This window comes from Zonotrichia albicollis, chromosome 1 (assembly GCF_047830755.1).
Source record: "Zonotrichia albicollis isolate bZonAlb1 chromosome 1, bZonAlb1.hap1, whole genome shotgun sequence".
NCBI lineage: Eukaryota > Metazoa > Chordata > Aves > Passeriformes > Passerellidae > Zonotrichia > Zonotrichia albicollis.
This window is the reverse complement of record NC_133819.1, coordinates 77,454,333-77,475,363: the sequence shown is the minus strand read 5'-3', so window position 1 is coordinate 77,475,363 and position 21,031 is coordinate 77,454,333. Positions and strand designations below refer to the sequence as shown.

At 36.4% G+C, this 21,031-nt stretch overlaps 1 protein-coding gene across 8 annotated transcripts in view; it reads right to left on the bottom strand.

Moving 5' to 3' along the window:
• CDH12 (cadherin 12) overlaps positions 1 to 21,031 on the bottom strand; it is a 536,918-nt gene that overhangs the window by 126,829 nt on the left and 389,058 nt on the right. For all 8 annotated transcript variants that reach the window (XM_074545283.1, XM_014265146.3, XM_074545297.1 and 5 more), the window contains one exon: positions 2,668 to 2,962. In XM_074545283.1, coding sequence (XP_074401384.1) covers positions 2,668 to 2,962 — 295 coding nt within the window. The remainder of the gene's footprint in view (positions 1 to 2,667; positions 2,963 to 21,031) is intronic.

Below are 21,031 nucleotides of genomic sequence, written 5' to 3'. Positions count from 1 at the left end.
CTAGTCACAAAAACTTGTCAGGCTCACATAAGAGACTAGTAAGGGTAAAAAATGTAGTATTTCAGTGAATTTCCCACAATTTCCCAAGAAATATGTGCAAGAGTGCAGTTTATAATCCATAGTGTTGTAAAACTATAGTAAGTGAAATTTGGAACATTTGGTATTTAAAAAGTAGCAACTAGAAAATGAAAATGTTAAAAAAAAAAAAAAAGAGGAAGAGTTTATCTGGGATCTGGGTTTTTTTCCTAAGCCAAGACAACCATATGCTGCACCAGCTGAAAAATCAAAGTGATTTTCAGTGTCAGCCTCAGGCACTGGTAGGTCTCAGCATTTCCAAAGGTGCAACTAAATGGTACTGATGATAGAAAGCAGTAGTTTTAGATCCTCTGAGAAATCAGTGCTTGCATAAGGAAGGAAAAACAGATAAAGAGAACAAGAGAATAGCAAGACCTACATCAGAGAAGGCACAATCTCCTGACACACTAGAGAAGACAAGGCATTTCTGGATATTTTTTCTGCAAGACAACCTAACAGCAAAAATTCTTATCTGCTTTAGTAGCCACTAACTGAAGTTTAGACTTCCATTTAGGGAACTCTTTCCTCTTCTTGCCTTTTCTGATCAATTTTTATCCTTTTTTTTTTTTTTTATAGAGGAATAGACATAGTGAATGTGACTGAATAAAGAGAAGACCAAGAAGATCTCTTTTGCCATGGCATCTACTTCTGTTTTTCTAAAGGAGGATAAATTGAACGGCATTTCTTTTAAAATGCTGCATGCATGCCCCAGCATGCTCAGTTGTATCTCATTTATTCTTGCAACTCCTCATCCATGTAAAAGCTGCCAATATATGGCACACCTTGAAGAGTATTTCATATGAAGTAAAAGCTGTGTTAGCATTTAATCTTCTGCTTCACACACATATTTACAAAAATAACAAAGAAAGATGGGGTAGAACAACAGAGTAAGGGAATGAATGAAGGCGCTGTGTTCTGCTATACTAACACCATCACTGATTTTCATTTTTTCTTTCTGAAAAGGTTTTAAACACAATTTCACTACCAAGAATACGGCCACTGGTGAGAAATGTTATTCTGAATTTGCCACAGACACAGGTGTCAAAATGTAACAAATGTTTTTCATCTATACATGTTACAACTGTAAGTAATATTATTATGCATCTCATTAGGGGAAACAATAGTGTACTATATTGTGAATCTACAGACACAGTCCTGTAGATGACTATAGTAAATGCTTCTCAACACTTCTGTAAGATTAACATGATCATCTCTACATGTCTACTCCCATCACATTTTATCATATTCTATAGCATTCTACTGCTCCTTACCACAAAATTTAAAATAATACCTCATTAATTCTGTGTAGTACACAATGCTTGTGTAGACGGCTAGTCGCCTCCCAGATTGACTTTAAAAGTATCAACATCTGAGGTGCATAGCTGAAGGGGAACAGTATCCCTCTGCCACTTCAAAGTCAGAAAACTTCCAAAAGCGTTAACAATTACCAGGAGGTATTAAATGGCTGGTTCTGGCTTGTGAAGTACTGGGAAAATGCAGTTTAGGAGAGAGAAGGGCAATAAGCTGGAACTAGCATTGGGAAGTTAAATTACTCCCAGCCCAGAACAAATTAATTTCTGGTGCCTGCAGGGAAACCCAAAATGCCATCTGGCAGCAGGACACAAGCACTGTGCTTGTGTTACAAACACACTGCTCAGGACCACTGGAGAATCAGCCATCAGGAAGAGACCAAAAGGGCCCATTTAGCCTATGCTCCTATCCCAAAGCAGGATCCATGCTCTTTATGTCATTCCTGGCAAATATCTATCGTGTTGTGAGAATTCTTCAAGCAAAAACCTATTCCAGTACTTCAGTATCATTACTTCAGTCCACCTTTCTCTGAAAAGAAAATCACTCTGTCCTCTGTACAGTAGGTTTTTGAAAACTTTCCATGTTCCCAGGCAATCTCGGTTTGTTTTTTTTTTTCTGTTTGTTTTTTTAAACTTAGGAGTCTGATGCACTAAAGATTTTTTTGGACATTAGGCTTTTGACAACTTGAGCTACTCTTGCAGACTCTCATTCTTGCATTGTGACCAAGGCAAGGGAAATACTTACTGTGAGCATGCAGAATATAACAAGACTTGAATAAAGAATTGCCCCCTAATGAATAATTTGGAGATCATGCTAGTGCTGTAGGAGTTTAAGAGCCACAAAGACAAAACCATTTAAATTACAAGATGCTTTGCAGCAAACAGGCAATCTAATTTTTTCCAGCAAACAGCAAAAGTAAACTAGGAAGGGAGGGGAATGCACCACATCATGTGACATAACAGGTGTGGGGTTAGAGACCCCCTGGACTTTAGCATACCTTCCTTGATTGTCTTTTGTTTTTTAACTCATCCTACCCTCAGAAACTTAACATCACAGGTACTCATATTGCACAGGAATAAGTTTCTAAATAAGCAAACAAAGCTAAAAAAACCTGTAATCTGTGTATATCTAGGCACAGAATATTAGAAACATTTCTAATAATAAGTTTTAGAAGTGTTTTTTTTTTTTTTTTCATTTCATCCCTCTCTCAGCAAGAAAAGTACACTGAGGCAATTAAGTAATACACAATTAGTTATCAAGAATTTGCAGCTTCTTACTCACCAACTGGAGACATTTCTGGGACACTGGCAACGTAAGGCCCATCCAGAAACTTTGGCTCATTATCATTAATGTCCTGCACTTTGATGATGAACTCTGATTCAGGCTCTAGTGGTTTCTTGGTGTCAACATCCACAGCCTGAGCCCGGAGTGTGTAGAAAGGTTTTTCTTCTCGATCTAGGCTCCTTATGGCATGAATGTCTCCCGTGGTCTCATCAATGGTAAAAACTGTGCCAGCACCATCTCCTGAAAGGGTATATTTAACACTGCCCACTCCCTTGTCCAAGTCAGAATGAAGCTGGAGAAGAAAAAGAGCAAAATAGAGGACAAAAAAATTAATGGCTATTCCTAGGCTACACAGCAATTCTTTTTTTTTTAATGTAATAAAAGACTTTGGAGGAACCAATTTCTTAAGTCTTTAACTGCCTCTAATAGCATGGAAAACTTGTGGGTAGCATGTTATGCAAGACTTTTACTCCTATCTAGTACAGCACAGACTTGCTGCAGTTCAATAACTAAAACTGCAATGAAGCAGGGCTTCACATTTGTTATAAACTGAAATTTAAGACCAAGTATGTAAAATCACCAATAGCTACATCAAACAAATGTGAGATGACATGAGAGTGTCAAAAGGTTTCATAGGCATTTGATTTTCAGAGAAGAAAAAGGGAAATATCTAATTATTTCAAGAGCAAGAGCTTGATGGCATCTGAAATGCCAAGTCAAACTTGGTTAAAAAAAAGAAAATATACACCTCATGATTACAGCAAATGCTAAACAGAACTAAAAATATTGCCTTTTACACAAATACTTGATCCCTTACATTTGTCTTTTCTGAGATAATCAGACTGCAGAAAGTGAATATAGGAGTTTCTTGCTCATTTTGAAAGAGTACAGAACTCAATATTTTCTGCCTTAAATACTAATATACACATTTTTTTCCTGCTACTATTCTGATGAATCTCAAGGTATAATTTAAAAATAAAATAAAAAACTTGAATTTAACTTTTGGGATGTTTTTTCCCTTTAATCAGTGTCTATTCAACAATAAAGTGGCCTTAAACATTATTTTAAATACAGGGTTCTTTTAAATCCAACTACAGTATGATGAACTTCTTTCTAAGATCCTTTACCTGCTCCACACCCATCCTTTAAATACATCTAAAAGCTTTGAAAAGATACACAAGGTTATATCACTGATGCTGAAATAGCTTTTAAAATATTCGTAGACTTTTCCCATCTAATGAGGACTAAAAACATCTTCTGTAATGGCCACTGGTTAGAATGGAGTTTTCAAGAGTGAATTCTCTTAAGCTGAATTGTAAAGGGATTATGGATATAGACTTTATTTACATGATGTACTGCCCAAGGTGAAACACAATAGAGAAAACATGGGATATGAAAGGAGATTATGTAGAAAATGAATTACTGAGAAACTAAATGGTTTCTGGTAATGGGGCAAGAAGCTAAGCTACAGAAAGGAGTTAAAGGCAATTACTAACATTTATAGCTATTGACTTGAAATTGAAAATAGGTCCTTGTGACTGTGGAAGAGGTCGTGGTTTGTGGCACAGAGCGAACACAGGCTTAGTCTCCTCTTTGTCTAGTTTTTCATCTCATCACTCTTGCTCAGTGAATATATTAATTTCTGATCTTTCATCTAGCTGCCCCCCACATGTGATTTTAAATTGTCTCTCCAGTCCAAACTAAAGTATTTTGCTTCTAAGGTATTAAATATTTCCTTGCTTGCAAAATGAAAAGATAATGTAGTCTGAGATAATTAATGTCAATTTTCTTCCTCCTTATTTTAAATTAAATGACTCAAAACTTCCTGCTGTTTCATTACACTCTGCTTAGTAAAAACTTGGTATTTTCCTTCCATTATCATTTAGAGGCTTACAGACACACATCAATAGAAAAAAAGAATCAAAATGATGATGAGAAAGGTTGAAGAAAAAAAAAGTTAGAATTTTTAGAGGGAACCAGAAAACTGCTTTAGTAGTATCCCTATATTAAATAATTTTTTGGGGGCTTCATTGTGAAGACTACCTTGATGCATACTCCTGGAAGTCATCATATCACAGAGCAAAATAATGCAATTATGAGACAGTAATTTGTAAACAGGGAAGCATGACAAGATTAGTCCCATCTCCTGTCATTGGATTTGGCACTAAAGCTGAGATGGTTGGGTGTGTTTCTGATTGCCAGCTGTAGTTTTTGTGTTCAGCTAGTAACAAATCAGGCTGTATTGCATGTCTTATCTGAGCCCTTGGATTATACTAGAGAGAATCAATTATAGTTGCTTCTCCTAGCTGGAGAAAAAGCAGGAAAAGCAAGGGCTCCCAAAACAAAGGAAGACTGAAATACAAAGTCTAGATTAAACACAGGCATTTTTTCCAAAGTGTATTGGAGAAAAAAAGGTTTGCAACTGGTAGGAAGAGCAATTCTACGGTTGCAGATGTATTCACTGGGCTTCACAAGGACCACTCAGCTACTACAACCTAGGAACCATTCCACCTATTTCAGCAGAGCTGCAATGCTCTGCGTTAGCTGGGATGTGTCACGTTGTATTTGTTCACCAAATGTGCTGATTTTGACATAAGTTTCCTAGATGACACTGCAGGGCATTGTGCAAATGCATGTTCGTAAGTAACCCACACCAAGCTATGCAATTTGTGGGTCAATTCAACATTGCACAGTGTCAAATTACTGCAGGGGAATAGCTGATTGATTAATTTAAAATTAACTAAATTCTCCAACAATAAAGGGAATGCAAAACTTATATTCAGATGCAAAGATGAAGAGCAAGAAGCTAGCATTAGCTGTACTTACACAACACTAGGAAATAATCCTGACTTTCAATGCCTGAAATTTTCCAGACAGCAGTTTAGGCTAAAGAATAAGGGCTTGCTACTGTGTCTTGATTTATGTGCTACAAGCTGTATTGCACTGGAAGAAAAGACATTTATTTTTTGTGCTGAAAAACAGAAGATTTGTGAGAGACTAGTTTTTCTGACACTGTGTCCACAGCAATTTTGGGTTTCGATCCCATTTCACCTTCTTGGTTGCACTTATTTTCTAATTCTTGGTCTTCCATTATTTCAATAAAATTACAGGGCAAGAGAACAAGTGCTGAGATATTACCTACTTCCCCCCCTACAAGGTGTTTACATTCCAGAATCACCTGAATTTACTGCAACAAGGTTGTACAAATGATTGTATTCACATGGTTGTCTCAATTTTATGCTTTCTCTATAAATCTTGAATATTAAAAATGCAGCAGAGGCTTGGAAATATGAGGGATTCATTTTTATCTTTGTTGAAATCTACACTTGTATTCTACACACAGTTTAGTGTCAGATCTTTGGGCAAATCTACACCAAGTGTAAAACTAATAATTTCGTGCAGCAAAATTCTGTTAGTGCAGAAATTCATGAATGTTTTTCCATGACGGCAGAAAAAGACATATCATTCGATAATTCTTGCTAATGTGTACAAACAATAACACATATGGCAAAGGAAATTACAGATTTTAAAAAAATCATGAATAATAAGATGGAGACTATTGTAAGATACATTGCATAAATCTATGCAGAAATTATGGCAGCGTTTTGAATCATATCCAGTACCAGATGCCAGACTGAATCAGTCTACAAATCCATGTGATCTAGCAATCTGCTTCAGCCTGTAATAAGCTGAATGCTAGTTTGCTTCAAAGAGGATGAAAAGTTGATAACAACTCTCTAGTAGCACATCTGGGAGAAATTATTTATTCAATTCTTCTGACAGTTTCTAGAGAGAAGTATGATTGTTTCTATTTTAGCAATAAATTAAGATCTTACTGCTTCAATAACTCAATGTTATCAGCTCTGTGTCACTTCAAGAATTCATACACCTGCACAAATAATTTCAAACCACATAAAAGACCAGTAAATGCATAAGGTAATGTACTTCAAGAATGGGGCTACACTCCTAAGTAAATTGAGCATTGCAGGAGTATGGATCAGATGTATTTGTTCCTCAGTGTCCTGTGGTGCTGATTTTCTCTTCAGTATCCTATTCATCTGATGCTCAACTATTCACCTTTTCTTTCCTTAAATACTTCTATAGCTTCTATTAACACAATAATTTTGAAAGTTAATTATCTAAATTCACATACTTAAGTAAAGAAATTGGAAGCAAAATGTGCTTAAAAATTTGCAAAATATTCTACTTTAGAATGAAGCTATCACTATATCCTCACAAATCATGCCAGAACAAGGGCTATGACATCTGCCAGCATTGCTGTGATCTTAATTTCAGAGCAATGCAGACATTGAAAAGTTGTTGTATGAGTTGACAACTTCCCTTTCCGCATTTCCCAAGTGTCCAGGAATGTTTAAAACCCCTAAACTGATATTTTTTTCTATTATACACTCTGAGATTCTACATCTTATTCCACTGCCAATTTTACAGGCTGGAAAAAAAAAATCACTGTCCTATTTATTTGTTACTAGTAAACCAGTTTAAATGCTATATTGAAAAATTGTAAATAGTCCAGGCTATTAACCATTCTTTGCCTGCACAACAGAATATTATACATCCCACATCTGTATCTTTACATCATTTTTATTTATGCAATATATTTTAGGACTTGCTCCATTATATTCTCTTCCTGCATCCACTCCCAGGTATCATCATTCATTCTGTAGCCACCAGATCCTGTAGTGTCTTGGGTAAGATGTGCAAAGAAAACTATTTGAGAAACCAGAACTTCCATTCAGCTCCAATAATACCTAAAACTGAAAATATAGAATGATGGCCTGAACTGAGGAAAGGAAAAAAGGCCATATTTGTGCAGTTAACATAGACCCAAGCAGACCCATTTTGGCAGATCTCTACTGAAGAGGTGTCTATTGGAAGAAGGATACCCACTACAAGAGAGGAGGGTGTAAATGAGTCTGGAGACTTTCTATTTGGAAGGCTGCCCTTTTAAAATATAATTATTCTCCACATATTTTCTCTTGGCAAGAGCTCTATGGTCTACACAGATTGCAAAGCTTCTTTTAAAAACTGATAATTAGAATCTAATGTACTGCTTTCACACAAATGTACTTATCCCTCCCATCTAAAAATACATAAATCTTGAAAATTTTCCTAAGATTCAAAGGGGTAGGGGGGTGCCAGAGACTTTAATTCAGAACATGGAGAAACTAAAAAGAAAAAAAAACTCAAAACAAAACAGTGTTTTGTTGCTAATCAAATCCAATAAAATAGCTTTTCCTTCTTTCCCTCTCGATACACACACATACACACAGAGACACCAGAGCAGAGGACATTTAGGGACGAGGTCAAATCTGCTCACAACACAATCAGAGCAAATGTTTCCTGATCCTAAAAGTTTGGATTACCTAGGGCATCTTCTAAATAATAAGTTAACATGAATTAGTCATGCAGACTAAAGCTTGTGCTGAGAGGGGTTAGGACACTACTGCAAATGGGTCAGATGAATGACAATAGGTATATGGAAACAAGGAGCAACTAAAATCACAGAATCAGAGAATCCTTGAGGATAAAAAAGACCTTTAAGATAGCTGAGTCCAACTGCAAAATGATGAGGTAAAAGAAAGGTGAACAAAAGGAGAAGAGAATGGGTTTTTTTAAAGGTCATTTGGAAAAGAGCAATTTTCAAAGCTGAAAATTATTTGTACTAGGAAGAGGTGTGTTTTTTACTAGCTTTGTAGAAACCTTTTATAAGAGACTTCTATCTGTGAGCTGGCTTTCTGAGCACTATGAGAATTTCAAACAATAACTAATAATAATATAATTAAATAATTAAAAATGTCAATTAAAGGACATGCATGTGTGTGTGTGTACACATATATGCAAAAAATTTAAAAATATTATTTGAATTAGTAGGCTGTGCATCTCATAATCATGATTAATTTTCTTTGTAGTGTATTTCTTTGTCTTCTTTTTTTATGTTTAGCAAAATATCTGCTTCCAAGAATTGAGACTTCTATAGTCACAGTGAAAAAACTCACAATACTCCTTTGATGGAATGCCATATATATAAAAATATTGGTCAGTGAAAAATGCTATGCACTAGTAAAACACTAAAAGAATAAAAATTTCTCAACAATGTCTTAATATCATTTAATTATGCTAGTAATTATACACATAAGTTACAAGTTGCATAGATTTCTGATGATTATTTCTGCATCACCATTTCAACTGGAGCTGATGCATATAGAAACACAGTGTTTTGCTCTGCCCTCTTCAACTTTAATGCAAGAATCAACATAAAAAGTAAGCTTTAAAATGAAATTATTCTTACTGATCTCATATAACTCCATGTTACAATGTGCTCTGTGTACACATGTTGATAGGTTTCAGTTCAGCTATGTTGAATGTCATTTTAGAGAAATGTTCTGCAGAATGGTGACAGCTGATATGAACTTCAATCTGTTGAGGTCTCTGGGTATAGTCATTGTCAAGTAACAGCAAAATCACAGGTTCCAACAACAAATTCCAGTATTGGCCGTTAAACAGCAACAGGAGTCAAAATTTGAGGAATTTTATCAACTTCTAATTTTTTTTTTTTTTTTTATCCAGCTCTATTTCATATATCCTTCCGAAGGATTATAAGCTACATTGTAGCGTGCAGCTTCTGATGACAGCTCGGTGTAAAAGATTCTACCACATTATTAAATTTTTCTAATTTTAGAATTTTTCAAAGTATTTTACAGGAACTGAGGAGGGGATTTAAAGTTGAACCCTCACAATCCAAAACCCTTAATGCATCCCATGGAGAAAAGTGAAGCTGTGCCATGTATCCTCACACATAGATGCAGAATTTCTTTCCACTACTGTGCACCCAAAATTGGTGGTAAATAACCTTCTGGGTTGAAGGAAGACATCTCCTGTTACTAATGGATGCATTTGAGTAGGCACCAGTAGGCCTGGTTTGATCTACCCCTGTGAAAGCACTGCTACTCCCTCTGTACCCGTGCCTGGCTGGAGTCCCTGGGGTTAAATCAGAGGATAATATTGATGTCCAAAACTCAGAAATGAGGGAAGGCAATTTGCCACAAACAGGGCTCTGGGGAAAAAATCATCCCAGCCTTAAGCAGGAGATATTTGTATTCCTCTTCAAGACAACACTTATTCACTGACTTCAAAAACTAAATGAAGAAAAAACAGCATGACAATCGAATTCTAACTCTTGCTTATTTAATTGTGAAAGATCAGCAAAATGTTCAATAGCATTGCTGTAATCAATTAAAATTGTAAGTATGAAGGGGTGGTGATCTTTTTAGGTGGTGATTGCAGTATTTCTTTTTTGAAAGAGGAATCACTATCAGAATATCAAAAAGAGCTTCATGTCTCTAGATAATACATACTGACAGCAATATATTATGTTGCACTCTGTTGCCTGCTGTATCTCTTCTACAACACATATAAAAGATTAGTGCATGAAAATATTAATTATGCTGTATGAATAAATGCAATAAAAATAGACACTAGAGACTTAAGAAATATTTATGTGAATTTTTTTTAAAATCTAACTGTCATGGTTTGAGCCTGGCACAGAGCCAGTGCCCCCCATGAAAATGCCCTCACCCTGGTGTCTGCTGTGAGATGTGACCAGGAATAAGCAAAACAGGCTCCAACTTAAACATAAAGAACACTTTATTACCTAAACTACAGGAAAAATAGGGAAAGACCATAAGGAAAAAGAAAAAAAACAATTGAAAACCTTACAAAAAAAAACCACTTTCCTCCTCCCCACTACCTGACTTTCCCAATCCGATACATTCTCCCAAAACACCAACTGCCCAGCCTTGGCCCCACACTTTAGTATACTCAAACTGCAGTTCATGAAGAGGAAAGGAGTCCTTCTTGTTCCATAGGCTTCCCCTGGAAACACACTGAAACCTCGTGTGCTTCACTGTCACTTCGGCACCGCCCGGAAAAAGTCCTTTTGCCGCTTGTGACATCTTCCTTCCATGCCCAGTGCTCTCACCACTGCGCATGGCCAGAGCTGCTTTTAGGGTTGTCTTTCAAGGATGCCTTGTCTCACTCCAAAAAGGCACAGTCTCTGCTTTTGGGACATCTGTCCCCCCCATATTTTTCCAACCCCCTGGGGCCGGGGGGTCCTCACGAAGAACCCTCCTGGTTTTGAGCCACTGCTTCCCCCTAAGTGCAGTCTGTGTCACAGGAACAACTGAGTCCATGGCCACAAGAAAAGTCCAGCCAAAAGGCCACTCCAAATCATCTCTTCCCATTCAATCATCTCCACGTTCTTCGGGCCAGGTCCTTGTCTCATCTCATCTCTTATCTCCCTTCTTATTCAGCTTCGAGGAGGATTAGCATTTTTGCAAGGCCCCAATCATGAAAGAAAGGGGTTAAAACTTTCAGTCTCTGTCTGTCCCGGAGCGGCACTCCCACACACGCTGCCCACACGCTGCCGCTCCGGCCAGGCACTCTTCCTCCCCCCTTCTCCTCCTGGGCCGGCTGCTATCACATTCGGTGTTGCCGGCTCTCTCTCTCTCTCTCCTGGGGGGGGAATGGCTGCCCGAGGGCTGACTCCCTGGGATCTTCCACCCTTCCATCCTCGAAGCCCCCTCACCTCCCATCTCTGTCCAGGCCCAGGGCCTACCACGTGGCTGCCCCTCCCCCGCCCAGCAGCAGCGACTGGACAGGGGAGGGTGATCTGACCTCTTCGCCGCGACGTCCCAAGAGAGAGTGCCAAGGGCAGTGCCCTGCTTTTTAACCCCTGTGTATTCTCGGAGGTGTGTCCAAACCCCACTGGCTACACCAGGTGCCAGTCTCAAACCCAAAACCTTCATTGGTTTGACCACAGCTTCCCAGAATTCCCACTCCTTCCTGGTCAAACCACCACACTAACACAAAATTTCTAAGACACCTATTAAAGGAGAGCTTATAATTTCTAATGACTGTCTACTTATGTTTATTAGGATAGTCTCTCTGCAGATCACCAGATAACCACTGTTCAGAAAGTTGAGAATAAGCAGAAACTCTATACTGCAGTGTCACTGAAATGAAGCTGTTGGCAAGGTTAGAAATTTTCAGTTTAGAATAAGTTGTTTATGCTCCTGAAATTACAAAATTTGTTTTCTTTCTAGGGTGTGTGAATGTGATCCAGTTTCTGTAGAATTATAGTCAATAGACCTTTTAAGCTGCAAGGTATAAAATCCTAGTTAGTTGCTTGGACTTTTTTACACATAATGAATACCATTATCATCAGAGGACATATGCTTTATTCCTCATCTCACCTAACAGTTATGACATTATGGATTTGGTTTTTATTTGAAATTTAATTTGTGATGGAAGCTATAGCTATAGCCAGTCAGTTGCATGCGATTTTTCTCTCACAGGAGTTGCCCTACTCATGCTAGTAGGAATATCTTGTGTGATAGGGAAGAAAGTGTGGGGTGTGCCATTCAGTTTCTGAAGGGACAGACAAAAAGACAGCTGCCTGTTGACAACTGCCATGCTGCTGGAAGAGATCTTGATTCTGAGCAGCTTCCCACCACTTTTCTTGGTGGTACTCACTTCTCCACCCTAAACATCTGGAGCTAATTGAATTCTCCAAAAATTCTTTATATCAGACTGTCCCATCTAGTCAGAGGAATTGAATAGCTGACTTTTGTAAGCCTGGTTTTTTCAAATTAATTATGGAAAACTCAAATTTCCTGCTGGAGTTGCTCTTTTGAGCAGGGAGCAACCTGTATGAGGGATGGTAGTTGTGAGGCAGCATATATCTCCATATCACAGCTGCAGCTAGGAGAAGAAATACATCTCCAGCTATGCAGTCATAAATATCTAAAGGCAAAGTAGTCACAAAATAGTTATCTCCTACTCCTCATCAATCCCTAACACAGAAAACCCTAATTAGAAGTTAGCTGACCTCCACAGTCATATAAATGGTGCATGTGACCACACAGAGTGAATCCCAAACCTGACTGTCTTCTTGAATCAGCTGTGCAAAATGTCCAGGGATAGCTTCTCTGTAAAGCCAAGGGCTCAGTATCATTCCTAGAAGTCTAATTAGGCTTCCTAAACTAGGTTTACTCTACTTCAGGAATTTTATCATACGCAGGGGCACGGAAGGACACATTATTATACAGACCCTCATTGCCTTGCCCATTAGTCTAAATAAGCTGAATTTTTGAATTTTTTCTGTGCCCAAGATAATAATGGAAATAATAATATCAACAATACTGAAAAATACACAACTTTTAAGTACTTCAAAAAGGCCCTCTGTCATAAACAAAAAGTGATAGGTTCTTGAAGTTAGAACATAAAAAGAAAGACTAAAGCTGTAGCAAACACACGCCTAGAAATATGTGTTGAATGAGAATCAGTTTAAATCCATTGCATTTGTAAAGTTAAAAGATTATAAACTGATTATAAGAGCTTATGCCTAATTTTATACTGATTAGAACCTTATTTAGCTTATACACCTTCTGCTATTTTCTGATTTATATCCATGTGCCCTTTAACTCTAGATGGAACTTGGAAGGGTTTAGAGTAAAGGTTTACTAACTTCTGCAGATGAAGATTACTTCATTTTTATCCTTCCCTTAATTCATTTTTCTTTGGATTTTTTTCAAAAATTTTTATTTATTTACCACCTAGCAAATGAATGTTAAAAACTCTCTTCCTCATGTATTTAAATTTCATGTTAAGTTAAATACAAAAAACTTGTTCCATAAATCACACTTGCTGTAAAGCTCTGTCAGTTAAGGTGTCTCTTTTTGTTTGATAATGATATACTAGAAGAGGTAGGGAATGACAGAGTAGAAAGATCTTACCTCAGCCTGTCTATCACTGTGACATGGCATACTATCATAAACTGTTTGACCAGTTCTCTTTCATAAACAGGAAAAAAAGAGTTCCATCATAAGGGTGAAAAAAAATTTAACACATATTAGAGAATAATTTTAAGGCATTTACAGGGACAGAACTTTATGAGTGAAATATGATATATTTTGAATTTTTAATCTCTTTGTCTTATGTTGGCCCAAAAAAATTCAGGCAAGCATTCACATTACAAGACACACAAAAAAATTGCAAAATAATCCAGCAAGCATGGACAAATAACACTTAATATGCATGGAATAGAAAGTACAGCAAAGAAACTGAAAGGGCTCTTCTGTGCCCTGTGCATCAATTCCAAGAAAGCACACCCCCTGAATAATGTTCTGGCAGCAAGATTTCCTCAGAACAATACTTTTAAAGGCTGTATTATCACACAGCAGTGTTGATTTTCCTCAGGTTCCAGAAGTAGCATAGGAAAGGGTTGTGATGTATGTATTTCTTTCATTTTGCTGAAGCAGTACAGATAAGTGACATGCTTCATAGTTTGCCTTATTTGCTAGCTTGTGACAAAGGTTTTTTGGGCTTTTTTTTTTATGGCTTGAGTTTTTGCAAAAATATGTAAACATTCTATTTTAGTGGGGTTTTTTACTAATCAACATTTGCATGGGAGAAAAGTAGGTTCTTAAGACAGAGGTAAAGCATCAGATAGAGCTCGTTCTTCTGGCTTGGATTACTTAAAACAAGCAGCATTTATGTGGAGCTATAAAGAAGTGAATCAAATCCCAGAAATCTTGTATATATTCTAAGTTATGGATACATTAATATTTCACATATCGTTAAGCTACAATGTGTAAGAACATTGGTATGCCTTCTTTTTAATAAAAATGTCACACCTATGTGTGACACACACTAACAAGCAAAAGAAAAATATCTTTCACAGCTAAAGGTTACATCATTTCTGCTCAAATAGAGCAGTTTAATTATAAATCTGAATATGATTGTCTCTGCTGGATTTTCCCAATTCAATTTTAAGAAAAACATGTTGAGTTTACATACAGTTATATGCCAGCTACAGCAATCACTTTCAAGATTTACTCATGTATTTAATGAATAAAGACAAATATTCCTAAGAATTCATTGAGAGTACAATACAATAGATTAAAAAAAAAAACTAGAAAGCTTTGTAATTTGGAACAAAAATTACTGTATGTCTGCTGTAAGATATCTTTTATCTATATTTGTGGCTGTATTTATGATTTATACTGACGAGATGGAAGAACAACCATGTCTGCTGCTGCTATTGGGAGTGGAGAAGGAAGAAAAGAGCATAGACTCATTTTACCCCAAAGACAAGAGGGTGGGAAGGTTATTCCTACAGAGAACTTGGAAGAAGCAGGAAGTGAAGTAGAAAAATTGTTTCTGGATGAGTTTATATTCCATTTTTCTGACAAAACTGCTCATTGAAAGAACCGAGATATTAATTTGTTCCTATCTTGTATATAATTCTTCTAGAAGTCCTGGGAAAATCAGTTAACAGGGAAAAAAATCTCTCCACGGTCCAGGGAAATGTAACTGTGTCCATAAAGCCTAAATCTTGGACTTTAGAAAGGCAATGGCAAAACTCCTGTTGTCTCCAATTTTATCCAGTAATAATTAAGGCCTTGCAAGCACTAGCAGAGAACTCCCCTGCAGAGTATTGGCAGGGTTCTCTCCTGCAGACTGAGAGTAAACATTTTCTATTGTTTAAGTTCATGCACTTAGGGAAATTTTCTTTTCGCCTTTAAGTTTTACCATACTAAAGATCTCAAAATGGAAACAACAAAAATTTTTTTTTTCTTGTGTGGAAATCATTCATCATCTCTCCCCCTATCCCTCCCAGCCCTCCTTTTCATTTTCCAGAATTTCAAATACCTCAATAGTAATATGTGATTGTTTCAAGATTCAGGAGTAGGATAAACTTTATCCATTAAATGCTTTTGCAATTTAACACTAACCTTTGTTAGACAGAAATTACTGTGAAATTCTTTCAGTGGTGTGGGAGTTGCTTGTGATGTGGCAGAGCTTTTATCCATTCATAAATGTTTGCAGCAGTCAGGCTCCTTTCACTGACAAACATTGCAGCTATTGGTAGCTAAATTCACATGCATTTGAAGCAGCTATTAATTATGATCAAGGAAGTGATATTCACAAAGGGAACCAATTTTAGCAATTTTCTTAAAAATATTCCTGTGATAAATGACACATGCCCTTTTCGAACATAAGAATCGACTTATCTATTAAATAATAATATACTCACTGGCTGTAGACCTTCTGAGCACCAAACATCATCTTTCTTTTGTTGTCTGCCTTTAAGTTTTTACAGATTTCATCATCATATGACACTTCCCAAATGTAGAAACCAGGACTGTGGAAAGTGTTTGTGCCTCTTCAAAGAGACTGTAAATATTTCACTTACTGAATAATAGAAAATCTCTATGGTGAATAAGGCACTTCAAGAAAATATATAACCTAGTGATGTTAATTTTTGATTATGCCTAAAAGACGTATGTATAGAATGAACAGGTAATTGCAGTTATTTACTAATTAATTTGTCACAACTGAGTAAACCAGGAATCAGTAGTTATTTCTGTTGCTTCCACATTTTCGGGGAAAAATACTCTAGATATTAAAATTACCAAATCTTTTGAAAGCTAGCATTTTAAATTCTATTGAAAAATGAATAATAAAATATTTATTTTCAGCGCAAAGTTGTTTGTCAGAAAATCTCATTTCTTCAAGGATATCTGATGATGATTAGTCTTCTACAGTATTGATTTACTGAATCAGAATAGATTCAATGTGAAAACTACCTTATAAGCATATTCTCTTTTAAGTAGTGCTTACAGTAATTGAACAGTAATTCACTCTAGTATTGAGGCAAGTTGTATTTCCCAATCTCATTCAGGAGCAAGCTCCAACTACCAAACTATGATCACAGTGTGGGACTGACTGTAGGAACATAGCAGGTACAAGCCCTAAACTGACAGTCTGCAAGCCATCCATGGAAAGGCATGCACGGATGTACTCTGTAGAACTGCACTTTATTTATTTAGTGGGAATAACATGTAACTGCCAAAGCCCATATCCACAGTAGGGTACAGGTCTATTTACAGCAGCCACACACCCCACAGAGCTGATTGTATTAAAGGAATAAGGTTTTTAAGTAATAGAGTCTTATTTGACTCAATAAGAAGAAAAAAAGGCTTTGTGCACAGAGCTTCCAACCTTCCCACCCGGACCTTCCACATCTGCACAGGGAAATAGCCATCCTTGAGCTGCTGTGAGATCCAACTTAGAGCCACATCCTTTAAGTATTTTGAGAGGCTGGCTTAGCAGAATGAGAAGAATACAGCATTCACCTGAAGTGAGCCTTTTTAAGCTTTCAGAATAGATTCATCTTTTGTTGGCATCCAGCTGGCCTTGTTTTGAGTGCTGCAAAATTTTCTTTGAAAAAATCGTATAGCACAGACAGAAAAAAAAATTAAGCAAGACCAAGCTTTTGATTTACTATATGTGTGCCTTAAATGTACATATTTTTCATCTTAATGATACATTTTCTGGAAACATGAATTGGTGTTGTGGGATGCTAAACACCTGTCACAACGAAATTTCATGCTATAAAATCATGAATAATCTATGTCCCAGCACACTTACAGCCATATCAGGATAATGTTGTTCTCTAAGAATTCAACTGAATACCAAATTTACTACAAATATTCTTTTAAAATTCATAAACTTAGTAAGAAACACCAATAAATATTTTAAAATTCATAAATACATCAAGATTTCTTTGCTAATCATTAACTTAATAGCCTAGTTAGACTGGGCTTAGCTTGATTAACAAGATATTTTAATACCAATATCACATAAAATAAAAATATTCATAAAATTAGTTTATTTTAAGTAATACTACTAAGTAGTGGTGTTCCCATTAATGAAACAGCTGGTACCTGGAGCAATAGTTAGATACTTACTTCATATTTTGATATACCAGCTGCACTGTACCACTTGTAGCAGTGTAGCATTTCTGATTTCCTGAAGCATCTATTTTGTGGTCTGGGTTAGTACTGTGGACTCCTAGAAATAATTTTGGGTCTTGTATGACTCCTTCGTTATCAGCACCATATGGCCAACTGTGAAATATGGGATTCTTTGGATTTTTTTTTTTTTTTTTGTAAGAACTCAAATTTTGTCCCTGTGAGAAAAACATATAAAAATTCTTTCTTAAGTGTGAAATGAATCTGAAATCGAAGCTGTATTTTAGAAGAAAAAAGGATGGGACAATCTGAAGATGTCTCTTCAGTACATAAATAAAATCTGATTTTATGCTGATTAGCTTGTTTGCAAAAATTTCTTCAGTTTAAGAATTTAAACAAGTTTGCACTCAACAGGCACTGTTTTCAAATTTAAGAAGGAGCTGCAAGAAATATTTGTGGCAGATAGAAAAAAAATACATTCAGAGTAGTTCTCCAACTTGCCTGTGATCTGGGGATGTCATGACTTTGATAGGCAGATGAATAGATACTTCTGCCAGGCTGGGCTGTACAAAGCACAGCTAAGAACAGATACATGCTTGTCCATAAAGAGGTTATAAAAGAGAGGTCTCAGGTGGAGGATATTTCTTCCCATGAGTGCAGTGAAATTTTATAACATCCCTCCTCAGCACAGCAACATAAGTGCACCAGAATCATTAATGGAAGGTTGTAAGGTGCTTCCAAATGACTTCCCAAAAGGGCAAGACTTCCCAAAGGAAAAGTAAACCACGGTTTTCCCAGCATTACTGACTACATTTTGTAGGCTGATCCTGCTGTTACACCTACCTCTGTCCCACAGGAAAGGTATGTGTGCCAATGCCATTCCAGGGCAGCAGATACCAGCTCTTTCTCTACTTAGCCCACAAGAGCTCCTACATTGCCTGGCTGAGCAGTACTGCCAGCTGTGAAAAGAATGGAAAAGCACTTTTCCCTGTGAACTGGCAAAATAATAAACTAGTCATGGCAACAGCAAATTAGCAGCACATATCAGCACTGCGGGGTGTATATAGGATTTGTGTAGCAACACGCTGAGTCCCAGCGGTGTTACAGACTTTGACAAAGGAAAGTTAATGATGTTCAGGTTCTACAAAGCCATGTTCATGTAAGAGCTACAGATGATAACTTTACATCAATTTTCAGAGAGCATTATCAACCCTACTTAGATGAAGGGAAACAGACAAAGGAATAGAATGGTACAAAGAAGCCCAATGGTACAACTTTTAAAGAGAATCCAGGGAAAGTGTACTGACTTTAATGGCAGTACTCAATCGTTCAGCTGCCTTCCAGCACAATAGCTGTAGATGAGTGTGAAGTTTGCTTTTCATTCAAGCCATAAAACCTCAGAAGTCAGAGAAATGAAGAAGAATAGTCTAATTTTATAGAACTTCAGCTAGGAGCACCTAAGAAATTATTGATCTTAGTAACTCCAGCTGAGTTAGTGGGAGAGAGAGAGAGAGAGAGAGAGAGGGAGAGGGAGAAAGAGAGAGAGAATAGAGAAAAATCAACTCTACAGAGAGCACCAACTAAAGCAACTTGTTCTCCTTCCATATAAACCTGGGTCAGTTTGACTAAGGTTTAAGGCCAAAATCACTAAAGGTCAAGACTGCAAAACCAGAGGACCCATGAGAAGAAAATTTGGATCATTTACTAGCTCAAAAGTAAATAATTAAATGAAGCTTCCCCAAGTGCAGGTTTTACACACACAAACAGACACCCACAGATTGTCCATATGCTTGTTTTAGAGCAGTTCTTTTCCTGGTTAACATGGAAGAGAAAAATGGAAAAAAAAAAAAGAGAAAGGAAGAAAAAAAGAGAAGACTGTGATCAAAGGTGTAAACTGCATGCATTACTAATGGATGTTGCAAAACAGTTAACAAATGTTTCCAAAAGAAAGGGCAAATGAATTTTACATAGCCAAGTATTTTAAAAATACACATTTCATGAGAACCTTAAAGGAAAAAAACAGATGGCATTTTAGACTGTGTTCTACATACAAGATTTCTCTATCACGGATTGTGAATTATGTATATGTCCTTCTCATATCTTTTATATATAAAAAATGTTTTTAAATATTAATTTTCCTAGTTTAGAAAATATTACCATGAATATTTTCAGGAGCACATATTCAGAAGTACTAGCCTTCAGAGAAATAAAAATAATGATAAGAGTATAAACAAGTATTTAAAAATTACTTCTCTTCTTTATAACACCTTGTATCATTTTTACAAGAAAATCTTTATCTTGAAAAATACAGATTTCAGTTGGATTATTCTACTTATCTTTCCATTTAATAAAATAATTGAAGTACACTTCATTTTATCTTTCATTATTGCAGTAAAAAAATCTGTTTACATAGACCATCTATTATAAACTAAATATAACAATAATTTTTCATTTTTCTGGCACAATTCTTCTAACTTTGCATTGCCTGTTTAATTCTTTGTCTTAACAATTATTTAGATCAAGTAAAAATTTATTCAAATTGAAATATCTTGGTGACTTCAACATAAATTTGACCTATCTCATAATTTTTATTGCTCTTGATATGTTTTCTCGCAACATGAAAAGTAATGGGTGAACATGTTCCAACATTAGATAAGAACTAATCATAAAAAGACGACTGGGATAAATGTAATTTTTAATTACAGATGACACACAGACACATAGACACACAGACACGCAGCAGCAAACTTAGAAGTTAATTTCTTCTAAATCAATAGCATTTTACACAAACAATGTAAACACTTATTTTTAGTACTCAGATTTTCCAAGGATTGTCATGAAAGATATATACTACAAACTTGAATTTTTTACATATTTTAGCATGTAAGGACCATAAATATAAATATCACTAAAAGTTACTCCAAAATTAAGACTATATGCTCATGCTTTATACTACTATTTTGCTTACTTTCTTCCCCACCTTAGTACATGAGCAGTATAAATCCCTTTTGCTCAGTAGGTCATCTTAAAAACACTGGAAAATTAACCCAAAATTTAGGGAAAGATGGCTGACTAAATATGCTGGGACTCACCTAGCCCTGGGTAGTGTCTCTGTATCTATTTTTTATTAGACACAAGCTGTACCTGTGTTAGCAGGTAACGTGAACCAGTGCGAGTGTTCTGTAGAATGGAGCAGCTGATGGAGAGGAATGATGCAGGCAATAAACGCACCTCAGGGTTTTCTGCTGCGAACAAAATCTCATCTGGTTCAGTGGACTAAGTGCCAATTCATGTAGTGCATCCTCTCAGCTTTTTTACCAAGAAAGGATCTTGTTTGTACTCTCCAAGACCTCTCTTGATGTGAACAAAACTACAGTAAGTCTGAATGATCAAAAGATTTGCCTCAAAAGTGCCCTTTAATTCAGAATGAAAACACTCATGGAGATCTGCCAGCAATCTGGTAATGATTCTGAAACACAGCTATGCTTCTGAATTTAGGTAGTATAGTATTTTAATTTTGAAAT